This window comes from Mastigoproctus giganteus, chromosome 14 (genome assembly GCF_048544385.1).
Source record: "Mastigoproctus giganteus isolate SK-2022 chromosome 14, ASM4854438v1, whole genome shotgun sequence".
NCBI lineage: Eukaryota > Metazoa > Arthropoda > Arachnida > Uropygi > Thelyphonidae > Mastigoproctus > Mastigoproctus giganteus.
In genome coordinates, this window is record NC_143588.1 from 76,848,427 (window position 1) to 76,876,233 (window position 27,807).

Genomic DNA, 27,807 nt, shown 5'->3' on the forward strand with positions numbered 1-27,807 from the left:
AGCTGTTTGCATGTTGCAAGTATTGATGCTTTCTGATATCCGCATGTTAAATGCAGAGGTTGATTGTTCCGTTGTTTGTTGACAATTACACTAGTCAGGTCACACAACGTTATAGTGTTTTGCTGTCTATGTCACACTCTCAAGCTCTATGTAACTTCTTCGATTTACATATTCTTGCATAGTTATTGTACATAGCCCAAACTATGGGCTATGTACAATAACTGGTGAAGTGGGGTTTATAATACTCTTATATGTGGCTGCAAAAAGAACTACACAGTTTTCAGGGAACTCGGTTCCTGTTTTCGAGCTGGAGAAAGTTTATTAACCAAAAAGGCACGTAACCTATTCTTAACCCTTTAATTCCATTTTGGAATTAAAGGATTAACTTGTGGGAATTAAAAGGTTTTGGAATCCTTTGTTAATACTGGAAGGAAATTTGTGTGTGTGTGTGTGTGTGTGGTATGGTTGTTTATTGGCGCACAGGGAATTTACAGGGAAAATTTAGGTTATAAAAGTTAATTAATTTAAATTGTAGTTACTAATTAAGAAAATTAATAGCAAATTCTTAAAATTTTCTCCGCCCCACAAGAGTTAAAGGAATTGTTTGAAAATTTGTTAGTACTCATTTTTAGTATAGTTTGTCGTTACTGACAACAGTGGATAGCTAAACATATTCGCAGCCTAGGTTTAAAAGGTTCTGAGCCTCAACCAGCACAAGCAATAACAATTTTAAATGAACAGTAAACTGATGTATGGGCGGACATATCTTAAGAAGATAATAATCACCTTTTTTGCCAAAAAAGCTGAGGTATAAACTTCTTGGATCACTGTCAGATGGGAGAGTTGATCATTTCTTGACTTTACCCCCACCTATTTGTATACGACTCTTATCTATTTCTGTGTTGTGCGTCTTAATACATACATATATTGCCTTTTACTATGAAGGGCTTCTTGTATTTGTCTTTTTGTACAACAAATATTTAATCTTACCGCGTTACGAAGTCTTTTGTCTTTTAAACTTACAAATTCAACTACTAGAGTCTAACGTTCACTTCTGAAAGTTTAAACATTATAAAATATATTCTTTTTATAAATTTGAACAAAAATTTTAACTTTATGAAAAGTATCCATGTGTCACTTTTGGAGTTAGTGTGCCATGTTTTGTCACCAGTACTATTGTACAAGGGTGACCTTTAATGCTCCAGTAGAGACGGCCCTGTACAGGATACTTCTCTTTAATACATGCTTCCCTGCAGAGCTTTATGCCTCTATACAATTTTCGTGTCTTAAATATAGTGTATTTCTTTCTTCTTCCCCCCCTCCCCTCTTGTAATAGATTTTGGGGCAGCGATTCTTTTTGCAACTTTCCACAAAATTAAATTATTGAAATAACTTTGTTCTAGTTTATATGACAAACGTATGAGTTCCTTCCTCCACCCCAATGACATAAAAGTTCAAAACAGTGATAAAACATTGTGTTGACGTTCCGGACCTGCCTGCTTAACATATTTAGTGCTAGCATAATTTTATCCGTTTACTGTTTGTCCCTTTGGAAGATAATTTACCATTACTATCCCTTTTGAATCTGAGAAGACAAATGCCGTGACCTGGCCTGCCGATTGGGTTGACTTGGCCTCTCTGAAGGTACTGAATCCGCATGCTTCCATTTTACTGACTGCAATTTTGATGCCGGTTATTAGTGGTGAAGCCATGTTTCATCCATAGTTGCATAACTATCGTGGTCAGAAAGTTATTGGGATCTGCTTCATAACGAGCAAAAAGTTGCTCTAAAGTTTTGAATCGAAGACGTCTCTAATCAAGTGTCAAAGGACAGAGGCCCCATCGTACAGAAATCTTTGTCATACCAAATTCTTTTGAAGGAATGTTTCGCACCCATTCAGCTGAGATGGCTGTTGCCTCTTCTGTTTCTCCAGTGGTTATTCGCCGATCATCCATCATCATATTAGGAAAGTCATTGACGTTTTATAGAGTGGTCTCTCTTGATGGACGCCCACTGTGCTGTTCATTTTCGATGCTCGTTCTGCCACGTTTAAATTCAGCCACCCAGTTTTTAATAGTTGCATATGACGAGGAAGATTAGATTCTCCTAATGTATTTACCATGTCTTCATGAATATCTTTTCTCAATAACCACTTTTTTGGAAAGATATTTTATTAATTATGCTGGTTCGAACTTCAGTGACATAAAAAAAACAGTTGTGTAAGATGTGAACTTTCCAAAAAATTTATTACTCATTTCGTCAACATTGAACCTACTTTGGTCATTCTCATGTAAATACTTTAAGAGGATAAATCAAACATACATTTTGAAGAGTGATTTATAAACTGACCGAATTTAAGTTGTCAAAGTTACTGCTGTCCCAAAGTATTTGGGGAAAAAGAAATACTGTGTTTAAGCTATGTACGATTATATCAAAGAATTACAACAGTTAACATGCAGTACTCTCATTAGATAACTGCACCCGTTAATGTAGGAGTCTTTAAATTGGACACCTCCACTTTCTCAATACAGATGTATGGAGAAAGTGGAGGTGTCCACTTTCTTCATACATCCATACATTAAAAAGGTGTAACCTTTTTAAATTGTGGGCGTTTATTAATTCGAATGGTAGTAGCTGATTCCCACGCAGATGACATCTTTCCTTTGTAGTGTATAATGAGGAAAGTTGTGGTACTCTCACTATTTGAAAGATTTCCAAAAGCCTTTGGAAAGATATTTATCTTTTCATTCACTTTGCCTGCTCTGTAAAATATCGATCTCGGTCTTATTACATTATGTGACAAATTTTAAAAGGTTCTGTTTATCTGAATTTCTTGGTGTTTCTTTGTGAACTTGGGCATGCTGATTTTGAACATGTCCTTAGTTTTTGCATAGCGGCAATGAATTGCCAAATGATATAAAATAAATCAATAAATATGCAAAATTATATAAGATTAATTAAGCAAAAACATTTCCTTAAAAAATGTACATTTTAATGTCTTTCTGGTTCGAGATGATCACGCTGTGGCCAGCGTGATCATCTCGAACCAACAACCAGATACAGTTGCCCATCATAACTTCATTCTATCTTCCTTCGTACCTCTTCTCCATTGACAGTATACCATGGTGAATTTCTTTCCATTCTCTTCACTAACATCGTCCACATTTTGTGTGAAGAAGACCATGTAAGACTTCAAGTAATAGAGCTTGATTGACATTCCCACTTTTCGTAATTTTCAACTATTTGTTCGTTATTTTTACTCTTAATATTACCAAGAAAGCCATTTACTACAAGGCAAAACGACTGCTATACATTTCGTTCAGCATCAATCATGTCTTCCGCTTTTATGAAGCTAACAAATTCTTTATTTATGGACCAATAAATATTCCGCCTTTCACTTTTGCATCAAGCAATTCTGGAAAAAACTGCACATGTTTGAAGATGTCAAAGTATCCCTTGAGGATACAATAATTTAACAAATTGATTGACTAGTCCCAGCTTAACATGGAGTGATCGAAGCAAGACTTCGTTTCTTGGAATCAGGGGATTATTCTGCCCTACTGTCTCAGAAGCAAAGAAAGCAAGGAAACTTAGTGAAACCAACCTGCATACCAAAGAACCCCGACATCTTTAAAGTCCCCGCAAACATTCCATTTATACTGGTTACACTTGATCTTCTCTAGCACATGCTTCACACTTCTGTAGTCTTCTTTAATATGAACAGAGTGTGAAACTGGAATCGATGGGTGTATAATCCTATTGTGAAGCAATACCGCTTTCAAACTTTACCTGTCTACGAAAATACTTCTGGATTGTGGTTGCTATAAAACCAATTTCTTCAAAAATAACAGCCAAATCAAATCAACAGCACAGGTATTCTGTTACTATAATGCAGATGAGTTCTAGGAGTATGGATGAAGACATTAAGTGCATCAGTGTCTCGATCTCTACTCTAAATAAAGATAGCCGAAGTAATACTGATATTTATCCTGTAACTTATAAAGAATTACGACAATGTGACTGACCCTTTCACTCACTGGTTTTAAAAAATGGTCACATAATATAAGATAGAGTAATTAAAAGTTCTTACTCTCTTTCAGAATAAGAACTTTTAATTACTCGATCAAATGGGAACTTTTGATCAGTTTTAGAAACGTAAATACTTACCCTATTCAGCGTTTCCACTTCTTCAGGTGAGCAATAAGGAAAGTTTATATTAGGAAGATATCGTTGTGCTCCTTGGAGGTTTTGACTAGCTGCCACCAGATTGTTCCTGGTCTCTGCTGCGTGATAGTATCTCTGTTCCATGTCGCTAAAAACAAGTTTCAATACGTTAGAATCAATGAACAGCATATGAAGTCAGTTTAACCTGCAAATTTTAATCTCTGCACAGGCTCATTTCATTCATAGAAAGTTGCAAAAAGCGGTCAACCCCCAATTTTTGTAGTTAATTTCATTTAAATAAAAAACGAATACTTTCAATTATCAAGATGGGTACATACTTAACCCAAAGATATATTCAGTGAGCTAATATAATAGGACTTAAACGTTTCTAGTTCCATTAAAGATCATCGATAAATAACGTAAATACTCAAGCAGTGGGCTAATGAATTATAACTTGCTGCTTAATGAATATAAATATATCTCGTATTACCTTTCGTCTACATCCACCAATTCTTTCCACTTTTGTACTGCAAGGCCCAGCTGAGTGCAAGCCTGTTTTACCATCATCTGAGCTTGCTTCCACTTAAAATGTGCCTGGTCTACATGTTGCTTCCTTTCTTGCAACAAATCCACTTCCTTTTCTAAACGATTTTCCAGGTCACTGCCGTAAGCTCCCCCAAATATACTATCTGAAAAAAAATCATCGAACATTTCTTGTTATATATCTAACGGTATGGCTTATTGTGATATCCTATACCCTATCGTGTGATAACTTATCATAACGTGTTCATTGAAAGGCATTGTTTATACCCTGAATTGAGTTTGATCAAAGAGCACTTAATTGGCTAAGATGCGTTTATTAAACTGTATTACAGATAAATAATATTAACGTTTAGAATACCACACTTTTCGACCTCTGCCCCATGCGAACAGCAATAAGACAAAGACTTTCTTACCTTAATTCGAATTTCTAAACTGTTCAACTCAATCCAAGGATGGAAACCGTTCCATCCTTGGATTGAGTTGAACAGTTATTTAAAAAAAGTATTAAATGACTTTTTAATATTTCCCCAACCACTGCCTTTCTATCTTTTTTATTTTGATTCTTCCGTATGAGAATTTGAATAAACAGACTTTCATAGCTGCGTTAATTAAAGAAGCTTTTCTCTTAAGTATATCTTTATATCATTGCAAGTGCAGTAACTGGTAACATAAACTATAAGTCTAATATTAAAATCTTACTTCATGCCATTGCAAAATTCAAATTCTTATTTTCATAACGAAAGCGAGAATAACTGAACTCACCAAGCAGCTGATCCCTTTGCTGATAAAGTTTCTGAACTTTCTCGCCTTCTTCAGCTAGACTATCCACTTCTTTCTTTAGGGCATCCCTTTGCTGTTGAGTACTCTTTAGCTCGCGTAAAGTGATTTCCTGAAAGAAACAAATGCATATCGATTCACAAAAAAAAAGACTAAATTACTAGTTAGGAATTACAGATCAATTGCATTATTAAACCCTATAGGTACCATTTCAGATTATTTTGTTTATGCGAGTAATATCGTTCCATATTTGAACTAATTTATATCTCCCTTTCTCCACTTCTCTTGGCTTTAAATGGTTTTAAATCCATTTCTTAGCAGGTTAAAACCCTATGCATATATTAAGATCCATAGGTTTTAACTAGTGATGGGAAAAACGAATGATTTTCTATTATCAATGAGCTTCTACAATTGAAACAGTCAATTATGACCTCTCGATTATGTCCATCAGTAGCTTTAGTTAAATAATCTTAATAAACTTCCATGCTCATTCACAATAAGTTTATATTTAGAATGTTTTAACTTGGATATATTTTTGGATTCGACTACTTTTATTAGATGACTCATTATAATATTGAGAATTTCAATTTGCTTATATGAAAAACAAGATTGGTGTCACCATAGCTATCATTGTGATTATTATTTATTTGACTTCATCTGTGAATTTTTACTTCATTGTGTTTTATATTATTGAACTATTTAATTAATAGATAACAGAACTGAAAAGGCGCAATGGCTTTTGCTGCACCAGGAAAAGCCTCGGGGTTCCTTGGACCATATGGCTAATAATAATAATAATAATTTTGTTACCTCCTTGAAGCGGACGGAGCTTTTCGACCAGGGTCATGATCACAGGAAAGTGAAACCGAGACAAAATCGTAGATTTTTCCTACGATTTAAAAAAAAAAAATGGGAGAGTAAGTCCTTTTACACTGGCGTGCAAAACTTAAGGACCAACACTATTTCTAAAGGTTACAACCACAAAATCTTTACTTCAGGTACTCTTTACTGATGAGAGTAGATTCAGTCTCAGCAGCGATTCTGGACGTCAGCTAATCTGGCTAGCGGTTAGCACACGGTATCGCCCCGCAAATATCACTGAAAGGGATCGATATAGCGGTCGAGGTGTTCTCATCTGGGGACGCGTTATCTGGGATGGACGTACACAACTCCAGCTACTGGAAGGCGGTACTGTAATCGGTGCACGCTACTGTACTGAGGTAATCCTTCTCGATGTGTGTCTGTTCCGAGGTGCCATTGGCCCCGAGTTCGTGTTTATGGATGATAACGCCACATCATATCGCACTGCAGCTGTTGATATGCTTTTAGAAAGTGAGGACATTGTTCGTATGGATTGGCCTGCCCGTTCTTTCGATCTAAATCCTATCAAACACATATGGGCCGCTCTGGAGAGACGCCTAGCGCCACGTCCACATCCACCAGAAAACGTTCACCAGCTGAAGATGGCGCTGACAGAGAGATGGACGATGTTACCGCAAGAACTTATCAACAACATTGTTCTAAGTATGGACAGGCGGTGCAAAGCCTGCATCGACATTAGGGGTGGCCATATCTCCTACTGAGGACCACCTCTTCCCTTTGTTCCATCTTTGGCAGTGATGCACCATATCATGGCAGCCAGTGCTATGTTGCCATTTTTTAATAAATTCCCTCTGTACCGTTTTGTTTCCGTTGTTGTGTCGGTGTTGTTTCCTTCATCATTTCTGTACCTCACGAGGTTCCTTTGGCATGCTTTTCCCATATCCAGGCCACTCCTGTGAGAAGCTACAGGTGAAAACCTGACTGGTCCTTAAATTTTGCACACCAGTATATGATCAAAATTTTGTCTCAGAACCATTTCTATGACGATATTTTGAAGAAAATCGTCAAAAATATTTTAATACTTAAACGTTAAGGAAAAGTTCAGTTAATATTTAAATGTTATAACTGTGTTTGATTCTCTATTCCATCTCTTTAACCAGATCTTGGACGAGGTAACCGTACCAAGGATATGGAACAACGTGAGATGTGCATCATCATCATCATTCACTCTTCCGTTTGGCAGGGGATTGAATCCCTATTTAGATATCGATCTCCATTGTTGTCGAGACCTGTGCTCAAACTGAAAGCCCGAGAGCATCCAAGACTCCAGGCCAACAGCTATCTATTGCATCCTCCAAAAAATATTTGAAAAGGCAATATAATCCGAAATTGCTCAGCACCTTTCGGACAGATCAAGGACAGATCCACGACTACCAACTTGCGACGAATTCAGCATGCACTCAATAGTAAAGTGCAGCTGTACATCCTCTTCCTTGCTATAAAAGCAACTTATAATAGATTGACATTACCTGCTCCACTATATATTCCCAGATGATATTTTAACACAGGTAGAAAACTAAAGGACATCGGGCCTAGGCACATTTTAGTCACCCATAAAAATCTTCGAACATCATTCACAGTTAATAGAAGGGTACCCCAGGGACGGTCCTGTCGGAGACTATTTGCAGCAGCGCTGGACCCTTTCTTGGCCCTATCTCTGACTTGATTTCTTACCACATACGACAAAATTCTTCATAATCTCAAAAGATGCTAAGCAGATTCATTTCAGAAAGGGGGCAAATCACCAAATATAGATATTTTAAAATTACTTAACTTCAATTGGTCTTGAGCTTAGCCCAATCAAATCAGTCCAACTGGTAGTGACTAAAAAATAGAAAGAATAATGGCACTAACATCAGAATAGGTGGTATCGTAATGAAGAAAGTTTCCTCAAACACAGAAGTGGGCCTTACGTGGAACAAAGTCTGACTTTTGAGCGGCACTTTGACAAAAAAGAACACAACTTAAGCAGCTATATGGGTGATTAGCCAGGAACTAGTGGGATTTAGGAAGCCCAAACTAATGGCACAATACGTAGAAAGAAGCGTCTTTGGAACACATCTGTATGCTTCTGTTATATGGTCCTCAGCACCACAAACACTGCTCAGCCGATACTACGCGCCCAAATATTGGTTCCTGAGGTGGTCCAATCGACCAACTGGACGACCGTTCACTATCTCAAGGTCACTTCTCCACTCAACCTCGGTCTAACACCACAGATTACAGATTACAGCCGCAAATATCCACTTTAGGGATGATAAACGCTCTATTTATTTTAAATGTCATTAGGTGCCCAAACATGGCGGGCCGAGAACAATGTCACAAGATTTCCAACTGGCACCACCGTCAACAATTTAATATGTCTGAAGAACATCTTCCTATCCACCACAATTAGACTCTTATAATGCTCTCGCCATAGATCCCTACAAATCCTTGCAAATTTTGACAACAGCTAGAGAATTACGCACTCAAGTATACTTACCAATTCACTGGCAAGTATACTGCGTCTAAGTAATAAACGCAGCAGATATGCAATAGATTTATAAATAATCGATCTAAATTACTTTAATGAAAAATAATTATAGAGTCCAAATTAACCATATTTTAATAATGTTTTGTGAAGACACCGTATCTTTTCATAGAACTATCCCAAGTAACTTCCCAATAACTTCTTTCTCACCTGACAGTTAAGAGCATCTACATATTCTTCTTCTGTCTCTGTCAAAGCTACGCCTTTCTTTGACTTTTCGAGTAAAAATTCTTTCAGGGATTTATCTCCATTTCCATCCAAAGTCGCTTGCAAACTGGCACTGTTGATACAACGGAAACCTATTATTAACTGCAAACAAGTAAATAAGCCACACAACAAACAAGAAAAAAAATTCACAACAGAACTGTCTTGATAAAATGTGTTGTTATAACAGAAACTTGGCTTTTAGAAATACAAGGAAAGTTGTCTGTATTTCTATGACTATCGATAAAGATTACACAGACTGGAAATACATACATGGAACTTCAGGTATTTATAAATTAGCTTCCCACAATTAGATGAAAACGAAACTATTTCTTGTATCAGCAAGAATCCAACAGAATAAGAAGATACACGATCAAAAAGTAAAATTAATATTCTGTTTAACAAAGTTCATCACAACGGTGGTAACAACTTTCAGCAGAACTGAAATTTAAAAGATTTTAATGATATATTTTTTTATTTAGCTCTCTATACGTGTAAATTCTATTTAAAATAAGCCAAGGTGCCACCTCCACTTGCCCGGCTTCAAGTCGTCCAACGGCCTACCATCTCAAAGAATCATCTAAACGACGATGACTTGCCATCTGGAGAACTGGAGATGTGGCTGTCCCACTGAGCAAGCCACAAAACGGGAATGAAGTGATCTGGTTGCATCCAGTGTTTTTATAGCTATGAATAATTTGCATAATATGCGGCTCTGTAAGGTGGTAGATCAATTTATATTGGATACTCAGGATTTGCATGCCCAGGGATCATTATTTGAAGTTTTTTTTTTCTTAGCCTCCTCTTCGGGGGTCCTAGGTATTAATATTTTGTCTGTGACCCTTAAATTTATAAATGCGCTCCTAAACGCAGTACGGCTGCATTCCTATCTTCTGTTCATCCTTAGATTTCAGTAAGCTCTCTGAACTGCAGAGTGCTGTCGAGATTTGCCTCAGGCTACAAGCTCAATCGATATCGTAGTCCACCAGCTGAAAAGCCATTTGCGTGTTGATTGATGATAACGCTGTTACTCGTGAATAACAACATTTCGATATTATAATCGACAGGGACAAAAGCTTCAGCTGAGTAGCGCATTCCATGTTTAGCTTTACAATTAATACAATAAAAGAATCTTTATCTGAAACAAAAAATAGATTTGACCACAGAACATGAATGAAGTGACAATGAACAAGAAAAAAAAAAAATTATGGAAAAATTTTGTTCCTACAGATCTTGTATATGCCGACCGGGCTAGCCAGGTGGGTAAAGTGCCTGCCTGCCAACCCAAAGGTCGCGGGTTCGATTCCCGCCTCGGGCTTGGATCAAAGTACTGCAAAAACCTTGGGAGGTGCACTATGGCCACAGAAGCCGATGCGCCAACAACTACCAAACAAAAAAAAAAAAAAAAAAAAAAAGATCTTGTATATGAGTTCCCAGGGGTCCGTGTTCCCTACTTGGGAAACCAATTGTCTCCATGACCTTAATTTGTTCTCTGCGATGGCTTTACGGTAGATTTTTCGCTTCTCCTTGTACCCTTGTTTGAGAGCATTAACTTCAGGATCAGGCCAGTGCCTGCGTTGTTGAAAGGCTCTCCGTGACACATGCATTTGTTTTCTGAGATCGGTAATTTCCTGTGTCCACCAAGGAGTATGAGGAGTGTGCACTTTCTTTCGCTTGGCAGCATATTCAGTGGCTCTGAAGAGGGATGACTGTACATAAAAAGCATATTCAGCTGCAGAGAGGTTGTTAAGGTTTGGAGCTGTCGCTTTAAAGTCAAGGTTCAGAGATGCTCTAAATTTAGCCCAATTAATGTTTCTTATTGATAATCTTCTAAGGTCTTCCAGATTGTTGCCGTTGTTCTTCGGTGCTGCAGCTGTGATAGTGAAGGAGATGGCACGGTGGTCACTGTTAGATATGTCTGTTAGAACGTCCCACTCTGCAATGTGATTCGAAACTGGGGGTGAGGATAAAGTGAGGTCGATGTTGGACTCCCCATGCACGTTGGAGAAAGTGTAGGGTTTACCACCTTCATTGTGTATTGTCCAGTTGTGGGCCAGAATGAAGTCCTCAAGGAGGGCGCCACGAGAATCAGTTTGGTTATTGTGCCAAAGATGGGATTTGGCATTATAATCTGTTGTTAAGACAAGCTTAGCATGCCCCATTCTACTGTGGAAGTCCTCAAGTAGGTTTAGGGCTTCTTGATTATCACATGTTGGTGGGCAGTAGAGGGCAACAAGGTAGAAGGATAGTTCTTGGGTAGCAACATGAATACAGGAGGAGTTCTGGGTACACAGACTGGATATCGATGTGGTAACAATCTGATTGTTCAGGACGATAATAGCGGCCTTTGGATAAACTGCCATAGTGTAGAACATCCTGGATGCAATAGGATATCCCATAATTTGGAAAGAGTTTCCACCAGCTTCGGAGGTGCAATATGGCTCCTGCAGACAGATAATATCGTATTTCCTCTCCAGGGCAGCAACCCTGATCTCATCCGCCTCCATTCTTGAACGATGTCCATTCACCTGAAGGATTTTGATTTTGGGCCCTTGATTGTGGTTTCTCTGGTATCTGCTGCAATTTGTTGTGTTATTCATGGAGGATTTTCGTACTGGCTAATTCAACTGCACGGAGATACTCGGGGCATTTGGAGTCTCGGACAGAGTGATTGTGATCCTTATTTCTGCGTTTGTAATTTACACATTTGGGGGAGTCCGCTTTGTTCAGACAGTCTGCAAAAACTTGCCCACCTTCTGCACAATGTCTGCAAGACAACCTTGTGTGTGCAGTATTGAAATGAGTGACCATAGGACAAGCACTTGAAGCATTCAGACACCACTTTGAATCTTCTAAATTTGTGCGAAGATACCCCTAAGAACATTCTGTCATTACGTAAGATGTGTTTTAGATATTGAGGGGGGAAGCCTATGACCCAGTTTGTCAGTTGGTTCTTGGACCCTGTGCTGAATCTAAACGTTATCTTCTGTCTGATTTCATCCAGGGAAAATTCCGACTCCTGCAGGTTTTTGTAGAAGATGTCTTCTAGCATGTCCTCTTTCGTGGACGCCTTTGGCACGTCTTAGATTAATATAGTAGGATTCGAAAGTTTTGGTTTATCGTGGGTTAATCTTACTAAGTTAAGAGTTGTCGTATTAGTAATCCTGCTCAAATCCTCTCCATTGATGGCCTCAACAAGGACCCCTTTATTTCTGACTGTTCTGATGCTCTTTATTTTAACTTCTTTGTGTTCAGTTCGCAAGGTTTCTTCCACTTTATTTTCTGACTTCCTGGCTGGATTCAAGCTGTGATTTTTCTGTGGGACAAAAGATTACAATGTGCTGTGGTTCTTTTTGTGAGCCTGGGGGATCTGAGGTTGCATGCAATAGTTTTACACATGGAGCAATGCCCTGGGCCTGATCCTTAGTAACCTTATTTGGTACTCCAACTGTGGAGTGCTTCTTTACAGTGTCTGCATATGTTATGGGTCCTTGCACCCTTCCTGCCATAAGGTTGTCAAAATGATCAGCCCTGATTTGAAGTTCTGCTGTCTTCACCTTTAACTTTTCATTCCTGATAATGAGTGCTGTGGTTATGGACTTCAATTCAGCCCAAAGTCCCTGGATGAAGTCGTTGTTCAAGTTTGCATTTTTGTTTGTTTCAATTGCCATGTAGTCAAGCAGTGTCATTTTCAGATTAGTCATTTCTGCATAAATTAGTGCGGGATCAAGGTTATCATTAAAAGCCCTATGCCCACTGTGTAACATCGCCCAAAGCATGACACCACCGCCACCGGCTTGTATTCGTCCCACGGTGCATCCAGGCGCCATCACTTCCCCATGCAAACGACACACACGTGGTGGCCGTACACATGGTGCAACAGAAACGTGATTCATCGGACCAGACGACCTTCTTCCAATCACTCAAGGTTCAGTTTCGATGCTTGCATGCCCGTTCCAGGCGCTGCCACCAGTGAACTATGGTTAGCAGGGCAACTGTGAGCGGCCTGCAGCTATGCAGCCCCATTTTCAGCATGGTTACAATACACAGTACATCAGTGTATTGTGTATTATGACACATTACTCCCGTCACCAGCATTCCAATTACCGGCGAATTGCACCACAGTCGCCCTTCTGTTACTACGTACCATTCGGAAGAGCCTTTGCTCACCTCGAGCATCGATGAACCGTGGTAGTCCAACACCTCGCTGGCGATTCGTGAGTTTTCCCTCCTCGGACCATTTTCGGTAGGTACTAGCCATGGCTGACCTTGAGCATCCCACCAGCCGTGCCGTTTCGGATATGCTCTGACCGGTCTGCACAGGTAGCACAGTGGTATCGTCACCGTCCTCCCCACACTGGGTGGAAAAGGCCCGGGTTCGAATCCCGTCGATGACACGAGGAACTTTAATGGGCTTTTTCCACTCCGTGGTTGAGTTAGTCCGTCTCAGGCGTAGATAGCAAGGTTCCCCCCAGAAACTCGGGTTTTTCGTCCAGCAAAACAGACAAATCGACCATAGAACACACGCAATTAACAGACATATGATACACAGCACAGCAGATGAATTTAATTATTCGGGTGGCCTAAATATAATAGTTTTTTTTTTTATATGCTCTGACCCAATCGTCTGACCATTATAATTTGGCCTTTGTGAAATTCGCTTAAGTCCGCTGCCTTTCCCATCTGAAGAACAAGAGTAACACTGATTAACGATGTTCAGTATCAGGTATTTTTTATACCGTGTCCGGACCCGCGCCGTAGTTCACTTTCAGTTGTTTCGATTTGCATAACGACTCGCTGGTCAATGTTTTGGCTCATCGGTGTATATAATTCTATCTTAACACCAGACACGACAGTCACATGTCCATACAGAAAACCTAAATATATTTATGCTGAGAGCTCGCTAGTCACTCCAATGCGGGAACCACTGCTATAGTTATGCATTATTATTATTATTATTAATAGCTACAAAAACAGCAATCAAACATGCCTGAGGGTGCTGCTACAAAGCATCATTACACAGCTCCAAAGCAGTCAGATTTAAGTGAACAGGTAGGAGAAAGGTTGAGATCTGGTATTTCTTCACACACTTTACAGAAACAGTCTTAGAACTTGCAAGAAGAGTCAATTTTAAGGTTCAGGTAACGGATGAGGTTAGCAATTTCAGTTGCCTCTTGAAGTGTACGGGGTTGTCAAATTTCTCCAGATTGATCTTTGTTGTTGATTGATCTTGCAGTCCTGTTATATAAATTGTAATATCCATAATTCGTGGATATTACAAGCAGTAGATGGTTTCTTAAAGCTCTTGTCGGAGCGTTGGCGTTTATTTGTGAGACGAGATGAGGGCAATTTATGGTACCATTTAATAGCTGGTTAAAAAGGAGTAAGTCAGTTTTATCTCTTCTTTATTCTAGCATTTCAAGAAGAAATGCCAGTAGGATGCTTGTATTCAAGGCCACTTTTAATACAAACTATTGTTCTTCTTTGAATATTTTCAATTTCTAATTTTTGGTAAGCTGAATGTGGGGACCAAACCTGTGAGGCAAATTCTAGGGCTGGCCTAACATAAATTTTGTAGAGAAAGATGAAAATGTTATCAAGTATTAAAACTATGGTGGAGATAAAAATTTTAAAGAAAAAAACGAATGTCTGCGTATATTCTTTATTGACAATTTCAAGTTCTAACCAGTGTCACATTGATGAAAAACTGAGGATATACTTGTACAGAGTGATTCATTTGAATCATTCTGTATAATATATTATTCAAACTGCAACACCGATGTGTAAATAGCAAGTCACTAAAGAAATAATACAGTTATGCAAATTTTAGAAAAATAAATCTAGCCACTCACGCCTGTTGTTCTTGTTCCGCCTTGTTTTCCTCTAGCTGTTGAATAGTCTTTTCAAGTTTTTCTAGCTGCTCTGTTTTGACTTGATAATTGTCCAATACATGTCGTTTCTCGCATTTCTGGATTTTCTTTTCCAGGTCCAAATAACTTTGAAGAGATTCTGTGGTTATATTCACTGGCTAGGAATAACGAAATTGTTTATTTTATTAGCATTAAATTCCGATTAAAAATCAATTTGACATTTCTATGGTTTGTGTGCCTCACTAAAGTTGATTAGTTAAACAGCCACTATTTCATGGTATATTCAAGTAAATTATTAACACATTTAAAGATTCAATAAGCAGAGAAAAAACCTACTATGTTTGCATTATAGAAAGTCTGGCCCAAAATCCCGACATTATCTACTATATTGTAAAAATATATGAATATAATTCTGTATATTTATTAGTTTTTTATTAAGTAAAAATTTACCTTATTAGATTAATTTTGTATAGAAAGAATATAAAAAATAACATAAATTTTAGCGATAAATACCTCTTTCAATTTGAAGGTCATATTTTCTGTTACAAAAACAAACAGTTTTAAAACACGATCAGCAAATAAAAACGACTTAATTAATTTTACTTTATTATATTGAATTTAATTAGTAATTTTTCGAGTCGAATTTTGGTATTTGTATAGGGTGTTTGAGCAATAATTATAGGTATAGCATTGAAATGCTAAAGATAAAAAATTTGAAATAAGAAGACTTTCAGAATACGAAAATTTAGAGTAATGTATTTTGGCAGCTGCGTAACATTTGCCATAAATATCAATAGCATAACTAAAGCTGTAATTATACAGGTAATATAGTGCTCTAGCTATAGAAATTTAGTAAAAAAATAAAATAAAATAAAATAAATAAATATATATATATATATTAGATGCCCTTATATTTAACCGAGGGAGGGTTTTACTATATTTCACCTTCTATGAGTACTTGTGCTTTACGGTAACTACTAATTTAAAAATGTTTTATAAAGTTTTTCCTTGATTGTTGTGGTCCTTTTATTACAGGAACTTTTTGTGATACATCCACAGCAGTCAATATGCAAATTCTTGAAAATAAATGTTTTGCACAAGTAAAATAAACAAGATATGCTCGATTTACATTAAAAAATGCAGTTTCACATCCTTACTTTAATGTTATTGGGTGCACTCCCTTTCTTTTGTTTCTGAACGCCAACATCGACTTCATTTCTTCCTTGCTGTCTTTCGAGGCGTTTCTTATTACGAGATATGTCGTTTACGGCTACATCGTTTCGTGTAACTCCATTCTACAAAAGAAGTACAACAAATAAAGGTATAAATTTAATGCACACGCTGTAATTCAGCTCACTAAGCACACTTGCAAAATTTTTATTTTAAAAATACATTCTCATTAATCGCTCTAATCTATTACTAAACCTTGCAAAAACAAACTTGATTCTACACCTAGAGACAAAGAGTCCAAGGCAGGTAGTATTCCAGTCTCAATATCCTCTTTCCAGCTTTGCTTGTGTGTGTGCACACATTAATACAAAAATAACAAACACATTAAAATGGCCCTTCTTCCATACTAGTACACTTATTGCTAATAACAAAATAAATGAGCTGTTTACCACAGTCAAGCATACCAGCTCGGATGATGGGTTATACTTATAGTTTCCCATGGTGTCACAAAATGATGACAGTACCAAGAAATGTAGTTACTCAATTACCCTTTAATAGATATCGATTAACCATTTCGACATACTCTAATTTACCTCAACCTGTTTCTGAATAAAGAAAGAACTTTTATCCACAAACAGATTAAACCCTTAAAATTGCCTTTAATTACTAAATTGCTTTTTCCTTAACTGAAATGTTTTTCGTGTCTAAATAAGAATCGTGAGAATTCAACTCTCTAGAGAACCGATAAAAACGTCGACATTCAATTTCATGACGTCCGTTGTAAGTTGAACTCAGCTCAGAAAAAAATAAAATAATATATATACTGTATATATATATATACAAAAGGAACTGTGTATACAGTGTCAAAAAAGCTGTTTACACTCTCTACAACCGGTTACCTTAGCAACCGATTAACTTTAATAACAATCGGAATGAAGTAACAGCAAAATTGTCAGAAATTGTTTGCTATAATCTTTGAAAGTGAAATTCTCTACAGAAATGTCCATTTAAGTAATTATTAGCAGAAAAATAATTTTAAAATTAAAATAAATTACAATTTCCATTTTTTTTTTTTAACGTTACGAGAATGATGATAAATGTTTTCAATATTTATCAATACATATTAAAAACAGATATGAAAAGCGGCTGCTGTTTTAGACATTTGAAAGAATTACATTTCATATTTATTTAAATAGAAAGCAAAATTTTATAAAACCCTAAAGAGTACACTGGGTATAAGGTAAAAATAGTATTATATACTGGTATTTGCCTTTGACCGCTTTTTCCAGACAATAAAGGAGTTCTTGACAGTTACTCATGGTCGATCACTATTCTCATCTTGGTTAATGGGAAATAGTCACTGTACGAGTAGCGTGCTTGTTCAAAAGACTGATATCTATTCGTATAAATATACAACGGCATGCTGTGATAAACCAACCCACGCTTATCCTTTTTCTGACATGAAACGTGTCAGTAAACTTCGCAGACATGCAATAAAAGGGCGTGTTATACGCTACTGTGAATGACCTCCATGTTAATTGTAGCGAAACGAATGACATAACCTGAGACAAGATGAGATAATTTCTGATAATTCAAACAAAAATGCGTTTTTACAATGTTCTAGAGCAATTATTGTCTTCGGGATTAAATGTTCTGAAGAATCACTTTAAGCTATTCCTACTAAACGTTTTTTACCAGTTATTTGTACTATGCATAGGAGCCATTTTCAAATTATATAACGCAAGAAAAGGGAAGATACAATCAGGGTATTACTATGCGTTATGGATCGAAAGAATAGTCACATGGATGTTACGTAATAGGCGTTTTTCCTTAAAAATAAATGTACAGGAACTGGAGTATTTCTTTACATAATAATAGGAAGGAATATTCGAAAAAAATTGTCTTTGTGTCGTGTGAGAGAGAGCAATGTTGCTATCAGTATTTAGTATACTTAGCATTTATGTAAACGAATCTTGGAAGAGTATTCACATTGGACAAACTGGAAAAGCATAATGCATTTGTAATCTACCAATAAAATATCACTTTGACAATGTCTGTAAAAAGATTTGAGAGGGTAGTGGTTAGGGATGATGATGATAATATTTTACAACTAATTATTATTACATTCCTATTAGAGATTATATTTTAAAAATATTATATTTTTGATCATGTTCTTAAAGTTCTATTCTTATATTCAAGGTTAACAAAAACGTTTTTATGTAAATAATTTATTTATTCTAGGTAGTTATCTATTGCCTCAAGAAACATTTGTACAAAACGATAATGAAATTATGCTAGAATATTTGAAAGCATGTAAATTATCTGAAATTCTTGAGATAAGATAGTCCAAACTTTGGGTAGAAAGAGTACAAAGATTTTCTTAAAAGTTTTATGTATGAGGTCAGAGAACTCATTTTAATTTGGAGGCTAATCTGCAAATGCTGTCACTCAATTTAATTATGCAGATAGCGTCCTCTTTGATTTCCTAATAGACTGAATAAAAAAAATAAAAAAAAAAGAACAGCTTCATCATAATAAAGCAGTTTAATGTAGAGTAACGTAGAGACCAATCTAACCAGAGGATTTTGATATCTGCTATTCAGTAAAACTGATTAAATAAATAAATAATTATACGCGATGAATCTACCAAAGAGCCATACTGACCATGGTTAGGTTTCATCAAATTTTCAGGAAGTCAGATCGTGACAAGTCAAATTCTGAAGATAAAACAAAATCGGAACGTTGCCGGATTTCTTAGCACTACTAAGAAAAACTGGTACAATTTTTTTAAATATATTAGAAATAACCCCTTTTTTTTACTGTTCTGTAAAAAATAAGGGGTCGACGGTTGGTTCGGAACTCAAAGAGCATGGGATTGGGATGGAGGGAGAAGATCGTTCGACTATCATATACTTGGATTTCAGGAAAGCTTTTGACACTGTTGCGCATGGAAGACTACGGTACAAATTGGAGCAGAATGGTATTAAGGGTAAGTTGCTACAATGGATAAAAGGATGGTTAAGTGGGAGAAGACAGAGGGTGGTAATCAATGGGTGCTGCTCTTCGTGGACTAATGTTATTAGTGGAGTCCCACAGGGTTCGGTGTTGGGTCCACTGTTGTTTTGTGTATTTATCAATGATATTGATGAAGGTATATCAGGCTTAATGTCGAAGTTTGCAGATGACACAAAGGTTGGCAGGGTTGTTAATGACAGTAATGGCAGTGTGCTACTGCAACAGGATCTAGATAATTTGGGCAGATGGGCTAAGAAGTGGCAACTGAAGTTCAACCTTGACAAATGCAAAGTACTGCATATGGGTAGAAGTAACCCCAGAGAAACGTACCAACTGTGTGGTAGTACACTTAAGGTGGTAGAAAATGAAAAAGACCTGGGAGTAATTGTGCAGTCAGATATGAAGTTTTCTGAGCAGTGCAGACAGGCTGCTAGGGCGGGTAATGGGGTTTTGTCAATGATATATAGGAATTTTGCTAGCAGGGAAAAGGAGGTGATTGTCCCTCTGTATAAGGCAATGGTCAGGCCACGCCTTGAGTACTGCGTACAGGTCTGGAGGCCTCATTTTAGGAAGGATGTAGATTTGCTTGAGCGTGTACAGAGAAGAGCAACACGATTGGTGAGGGGAATGAAGGGATTCTCTTACCAAGAGAGGCTTAAGTTCTGCAAATTGCAGTGGCTGGAGACTAGGCACCTGCGCGGTGATCTGATTGAGGTGTATAAGGCCTTGAATGGGTTGAGCACGCTGAATTCTGATGGGATCCTTCCACTTGTTCAGATTACCAACCTACGGGGACATAAGTTCAAATTAAGAAAGGACAGGTGTAGAATAGATGTGCGGAAATTTGCCTTTAGCCAGCGGGTGGTTAATTGCTGGAACAAACTTCCATCTGTCGTTGTGGAAGTTGATAGGTTAAATAAATTTAAGGAGGAACTGGACAGGCATTTGGAGGGAATGGTGTGATTTTTTTTTTTTTTTTTTTTTTTTGGCTGATGCTGTATAAGCTCCTACACTTGCTTTCTTGCATCATGTGCCACTACTACTACTACTACTACTACTATCTCGCTGGTGGCACAGAATTTGCGGTTGCTCCACTGAAATTTTGCTCACATTTTCTTTATTTTAAGTAAGCTTTATATCGTAACGATGTCCAATACCGCATGAGTACTGCCCATTCAACTTCGTTATAAGGCAATTCCTTCGAATATTCTTCCTTATAAACGCATTTTACAGAACAGGGAGAAAATAAAACATTCGATGCTCTACTTTTATTAATAATTATAAAGCAATTCTTTCTACCTACATTATTTTAGACGAAAAACAGTACAATCCTATGTCAATAAAAGTGCATGAGAAAGTGGAACATACACATTGCATTGATACACCGTCCTCGCACTTCGACAATGTTAAATGAAAAATATACAAATATTGATATTTATTACGATTATGTTAATTGCCTTTATATACATTAATTTTAACTTTATATTATTTTAGAAAAGGAGCTTTACGTGATAAACGAAGCAGCATTACCAAAACTTCTTTGGGGACGCTAAGAATTACGCACAAAATCGGGACAATTCAAGAAAACGGGCCGTCTGGTCACTCTAACCTTGCAACGTAATTCTAGACTTAACATCATAACACTGATTCCATGAAAATCGGTTTAATAAAAACTGTATATACAACTTAAACAAATAACGGAATAAATTTGTAAAACTATCAAGAAAGAAAATATTGCATTCTTTAGGACTGCAAACTAATCATCAATTTTCACAGCGCCATAGCATGGTGCTCACGTTTAAATTTTAAAATCTTTTGTCTTTTACAAAAAAAAAAGATAATTTTTCTTTTTCTTTTACAGAAATCAAAGATCAACCAAAAATGGTAACAGAGGACACTACTTACATGAATAATACCAGTTGGTCCAGTTGGTTTACTTCCTCCACACCCCATGGTGGAGGTTGCAGCTCACCACGGATACTGTTGAATAAAAGAAATTTTCAATAAGATAACTATCAAATTTTGTTGCAGTGTTATTTGTTCTGAAACGTGAACATATATCTCGTATTATCACGTGATATATCTATTCTTTAGTTTGTTTATGCGAACCTATTTTTGAAATTACTGCTTTTATATGCACAAGTTAATCTACCAGGGATACGTATACTAATGAATAAACAAATAAAATACTAGAATAAAATTAATTGCTCTGCTCATTGATTTACATTATGTACAATATAAATTGTTAGGCCTAACACCCTGAAAGGGTTCTGTTTCTAGAACCGATACAGTCTTAACATAATTCTTCTAATTTGATTATTTTCATATCTTATCTGATTCGATCTGATTTATATCTATATGATACGATTTATCAATTTTCAATTAAAAACAAAAACGGGAGAGAATTTCACAGTAGACTCAGTGATGTAACCATCTTTTAATAATCTTTTAAAATTCAATGGATCATTTGAAAACAAACTGAAAACTTAGTCGCGAACTTCAGTGACTTAAGAAAATGGGTCGCAAGTCAGGCAGTGATAAGTAGTCAACCTCTGCTTTAAACGGAAATATGAAATATGGAGTAATCCTGGTGAACATATGGTTAACCCTTATTTCGAAAATCCAATAACACTTTTTTTATCAGTAAGAAAGTAAACACAGGAAAGCCACAGAAGACTTTCAGGAGTAGCGTGACAGAAGATAAGTAACGAATTCAGTTTCATAATTTCTTTTTTCCAATTTTTTTATAAATAAAACATTTAAATGAATAACGTTAATGAATTTTTAATTTTCAGAATCCACAAATATAAGTAGTAATTTTAATAGAAAAATATATGGATTAGTACGCTTAATGAACTTAATTTGTTAACATTAAAAAAAAAAAAGCTGTCAGTTAGACATTAATACTAAAAAATCGTTAATATCTTGAAAAACAGAAATGACCAAGTTCTCAAGAGTCCCGGTCAGCTGCCAATTCGGAAACAGACAAAAACTAGTGTATTTTTAAAAAGTGTTAATAAAACTTTCATAAGCTTGACTCACTTCTTTTCTTAAATTTCCTTGATAATCTGCAAATACTGCTTAGTTCAATGTCTCGGTGTATTCTTAACATTTGAAACCAATTCGTTTCAATTCGACGACAGATTACACTCAATCTATAAACACAATACTTACCCCTCATTGCCTTAGTTGCTTTGGCGATTAACACATACGTACATTTCATTTATCACCCCTATAATGGATCTAATCATCTTCAAAGAGTTCATCCTAGTAAAGTCAGAATTTTTTTTTTACAAGGTAGGGCAAAACGCATTTTTTGGGGGAGGGGGAAGAACATTTTTGTAGAGAAAGAAGTTTTTATCGACTCTACTGTATTATTAAAAATGTATTAAGTACTTTTGGAATAAATTACTTTAGAGATGCATCTATTTAAAAATAAGAATCAGTTGAGGGAGGAGTGATAAGGACTCTATGGTTATCGTATGATTTTTCGTCACCTTCTTCATGAGTTAAAGATTTAGAAGTTGGAGAGTGAGAGTCAGGTCAAGGCATATACCAGCTGTTGCAGCACTTCACACCGGTATCGCTACAACAGAGCTTGGATTTCAAGAGCTGCATGAAGTTTAACGTTGTCGAGAGGCAATACTGCCAAGAGTTGTTGGAGCTGACAGGCAGGATCGTGCAGTGTTAGCTGTGTACCCAGGTACACAGTTGATTTCGGGATTCTCTTTCTTTTGATAGATTTTTCATAATATTATAAAAGTTATATTTATATTATACACTTTCATAATGATTATAATATAGCTATTGTAATATTATAACCATTTAAGAAACGTTTTGGGGTCCCCTTTCTGCTTCGGGTCATGAATGTGTTGCAATCCAGTGAACCCCCATTTTCACAGTCCTGCTTATTTGCAATCATCCACACGGCTACAAGTTGATTGGCCTTTATCAATTCATCCACTTAGCCAACAGTTGTTTCATTGATATCCCTGTGTTCTTAAGTCAGATCCTCAGTAGGTGCCCCCGCAGGTTATAATCGCCGTCCTCCCTACACCGGGAAGGACGGCGAGTATAACTTGCGGGTACTTAATGAAGCGAGGAACTTTTATGGGCTTTTTTTTCAGTCCGTGGCTGAGTTAGACGGTCTCAGGCATGGATAGCAAGGTTCTACCCTCTCCTGGAAACTCGGGTTTTTCAAAACAGCAAAACAGCCAAATTGACGAGAATGCAAACGCAATTTATGGACATATTACACATGAGCAGAAGAGTTAGTTCTCGGGTGGCCGTAATATGGCACTTTTTTTTTTCCTATTTAGGTCCTCAATAGGTTGTCATCGCTGTATGAACTTCTCATACCAGTGGAAAACTATGGCATTTTAAACAGTCCCTATGTTCGTTGGTCATTAACCCTCTGAACCCAAAAACTACATCCTCGCATCTGTGCACATTTGGACGAATCCACGTTTTAGATTTTTACAGCATGCAAACGATAGCTACTATTCTTGCACGTGCTGAGTTCTGAGCCAGTAGTCTAGAGGGCGTAGTTATCTATGCCAACCGTTTATTATTATTTTTATTTTGTTTGTTTGTTTTATTGTAGGGTTTTATGCGCATCAGCGACTTAGTATTAGTAGTGGCAAACGATGTAAAAAAGCAAGCTTATATACAGCATCAGCCAAAAAAAAAAATCCCATTTCACCTATCCATACCGTCAATAGTTTGTCTAGGTCTTCCTTGAATTTATTCAAACTATCCACTTTCACAACAACAACGGATAGAAGCTTGTTCTGACAATGAACCAATCAATGCTCGTCCAACTGTCACCTTCATATCCTCATAGATTCCGGATAGCTGGATTTATGTCCTCCGTGGCACCTTGGTCAGCTGAATGCGTCGCCCTCAACCGCTCGTTTGGAGAGGTCTGCATTCGATCCTATTGAAGACTAAAGGAATTTCTATGGCCTCTTCAATCCAGGATGTAGTTGGCTAATCTCAGGCGGCAAGAGCAGGAATTTTCTCTGTGAATTTATCACAGTAAACGGCAGTGGTCATTGCGTTATGTCCCATAACGCATTGACCACTGTTAGTGCACCTTACCACGGTCGCATTTGGGGAATGTAGTCCCTTAACCCTGATATCCCTAGTTAAAAATGTGGATAATGAATAATTAACAGGCTTATGACGTATGTTTCATTCGAACAGCCATTATATTTTGGTCCCTTTTCAACCCTCATGATATTTTTTTATTTTTCAAAACGCATAGAAAAATTAACTTTTTTAGTTTGACACAATGTAGCTTTATTTTTAATTGAGGCTATCTACTTTAAGTGTGTTATGTTCCTCGAATTAAAATAATAATAAAAAAATTTCAATTCTTCATCATGTAAACTAACTTCTTTTGCAGATATTCATTGCAGCTAACGCCCTCATTTATTTCCTTTACTCTTTGGATACTGTATTTCAGTACGTCTAACAATTTCGTGCCAATTTTCCTCGATGGCGTGCCTTTGTAGTTCTAGCACATTCGTCAATGTCATGTTTCACCGTTTACACCATTACAAAGCGTATTTTCTTGCCATTTACTTGTTTGTTATAGTACAGAGCGCTTGAATACCTAGTCTCAATAATAGCATAGCCTTACCAGATCGCATATTCATGTATTATGAAAATTTTCACGGCCAGTTTGCTACCCACGAACGATATTAAATTATAAATTATTGATAAACATAGCAATACGATTATTATTAGACTCATTGGACTTTCATCCCATGTCATAAGAGTACCGAATAGATAATTCTCTACTTAAATAATGTGATTACCTTGAACTTCATATGCTTTCTTTAATAGGGACATCATAAACTATCCATGAGATTTAATTGCGTAATCAAAGCACACATAACAAAGCTATTTGGTGAATTAACGCCCTGATATATCATTTCAAAAGTACGTTCAACTGAAATTACCAAAACTATAAAAAGGGCACGAGTTTAGTAATGGGTAGCAACCATAACTCGCACACACGCATAACTCCGACTGATTGATCTGTCTGGGAGGTTTGCTTTATATATCCATCTGACATGCAGATGAGACTATAACAGTCTAGAAACTGCTGGAAAAACTTTTTAATCAGTAGTACAGCTAATATGAAGAGATAAACGTACTTGAAAATTAAATATGAAATATCTTGCGAAGTGAGGGGCTACACATTATTTCTATTAGAGAAAATTTTTGTTGTTGTTCAGTGTAATGAGAGATAGTCCTATTTTACACACGATACCATGGCGTGCATGAAATGAAATTTAAATTAAAAGTGACTGTTTCCACACATACAAAACCACAACGCCTGAAATAAAGTCCATCAAGTAAATTAAAACTCTGATATCTGATAACCTGAAAGGGCGAGCTTATTTCGAGATATTTTCTTAATATTGTAGTTTTTGATGAATACAAAAAGGAACCAGCATTCATGTTTTCGACGGGAAAGGTATAGGCAACAACCATCCATTCTATGGAGGGCGGGCAAAGGTACAGGAAAATTGTTCTGTTTACAGATAACGCAGAAACAGAAATGCTCTTATTATTATTATTATTATGTTTCATGGAATTTAAACGAATCTTCTCAAAAAATATCGAAACCAACTTTTTTTTTAATTGCAACTCTTAATTGGTTTTCACCCAATCTGACAATACATAACCGCAAAATGTGCGAATTTTAAAATTTGAATGATGCTTTTTTTTTTGGTAGTATCCTATGTATTGAACTAAAAGTACTTCAGTTTTATAAAATTTTCGTAATATTCTGTTCTGCATGTTCAAATTTTGATAAAATCAAAATTCGCACGCTTTATCTGTATTTGATTCACCAGAATAGGTGAATCCGCTATACAATTTGTGAGAAGCCAATAAGCTTTGAAACAGTTGTCCTGGCGGCGTTTCAGATTTTTAAACGTATAGCGGATTCACCCACTCAGGTGACGCTATGCAATTAGATCACCTCGCAGGTGCCTAGTCTCCAGACGTTGCAATTTGCAGAACTTAAGCCTTTCTTGGTAATACCCCCTTCGTTCCCCTCACCAATCTTGTTGCCCTTCTCTGTACTACAACTCTACATCCTTCCTAAAATGAAGCCTCCAGACCTGTACGCAGCGCTCAAGGTGTAGCCTGACCATTGCCTTATACAAAGGGATAATCACCTCCTTTTGCCTACTAGTAAAATTCCTATATATCACTGACAATATTCCATGACCTGCTGTGGCAGCCTGTCTGCACTGCTCATAAAATTTCATATCTGACTGCACAATTACTCCCAGGTCAATTGCCCCAGTTCTCTGGAGATCTCGGGGTTCCTCGTGAGACCAAAGCATACTCCCCTAGTCTGTGACAGACTAATTCGACTATAATGTGAAAAGGCCCCATAAAAGTATCTCACGTTTGACGAGAATCGAACCCCTGCATTTTTCACATGATTATACCACTCGTTACCCACAAGGACGGATTGCATGACAGAGAGGTCTGCATGAAGTGGGTTTCCAAGTCTCAATGATAAACAAAAAAAGGTTTGCGAATGAGATTACCAGCAGCATCTCATGCGATATGAAAAGGACGGAAGTCATTTCTTTTTTAGATAGCATAGTGCCTGTAGATAAAAGATGATGTACGCATCTTGAACCAGAAAGAGAAAGCACTACAGTACTGCAGTGGAATCAATCATTTGGGGAAATTCGATCCTTTCGAAAGCACTGTGAAGGTTGTGCTCGTTTTGCTTTCCGGCTCATAGGAACAGTGCCATTTCATGTATATGTAGACGTAAAGCGGTCAACTCACAGAACTGCACACGAATCCTGAGTTGATCAGCGACGTGCCATAAAAAACAACAGATCCAGACTTTTGTATCACTTTGTTACTCAACAGTGCGCGAACATGTACGGATTAAATGTAACCATCCATAAAATCTGTGCGAGTAGCACAGTGGTATCGTCACCGTCCTCCCCACACCGGATGGAAAAGCCCCAGGTTCGAATCCCGTCGATGACGCGAGGAACTTTAATGGGCATTTTTCACTCCGTGGCTGAATTAGTCGGTCTCAAGCGTAGACAGTAAGGTTTTTCCCTATTAACTGGGGGTTTTCGTCCAGAAAAGCAGGCAAATCGACAAGAGAACTGCACGCAATTTACAGACACAAATACGGATTTATGTAATGAATTTGACCCTAATATAATAATAATAATAATCCATTCATAAATTGCAGTGGGACGCGATAGAGCATCTCCCTAGAGCTGGATCTTCTTGCCTTGCAATTTTGATATTTTTAACATTGAAAAATTTCTCTGATAGGACGTCGATTCCAAACATTGTTTGATGTGGAATATATACGCTCATGCGCCAAAACATTATGACCACCTCTGTCTGCAATAGTGGACGCAGCCCATAGCACCTAAGAGTAACGACACCGACCGTCACAGCATATATAGTGACGGAATGTGTAGTGCCTGTCAATACGAAGCGCATGCAATGGGGAAAGAGAAGGACCTGAAGGAGTTTGAATGGGGAATGATTTGCTTTACTAGGAAGGCAGGGATCAGCATCTCAATTTCGAACCAAGTTTTGCCCTACATGGTAACTGTGCATCCAGATGGCACTGGAATCTT

General features: G+C 37.1%; 1 protein-coding gene across 1 annotated transcript in view; it reads right to left on the reverse strand.

Annotated features, from left to right (window-relative positions):
* The window catches only part of synr (BH3-only protein sayonara), a 48,875-nt gene extending 27,766 nt beyond the window's left edge, over nt 1–21,109 (reverse strand). Inside the window, exons 1-7 of the mRNA XM_090388419.1 lie at nt 21,062–21,109; nt 16,129–16,266; nt 14,954–15,129; nt 9,048–9,177; nt 5,471–5,597; nt 4,656–4,854; nt 4,169–4,313 (exon numbers count right to left, since the gene is read on the reverse strand). Of these exons, the coding sequence (XP_090244545.1) occupies nt 4,169–4,313; nt 4,656–4,854; nt 5,471–5,597; nt 9,048–9,177; nt 14,954–15,129; nt 16,129–16,266; nt 21,062–21,109 (963 nt within the window). The remainder of the gene's footprint in view (nt 1–4,168; nt 4,314–4,655; nt 4,855–5,470; nt 5,598–9,047; nt 9,178–14,953; nt 15,130–16,128; nt 16,267–21,061) is intronic.
* Between the last annotated feature and the right edge of the window lie 6,698 nt (nt 21,110–27,807).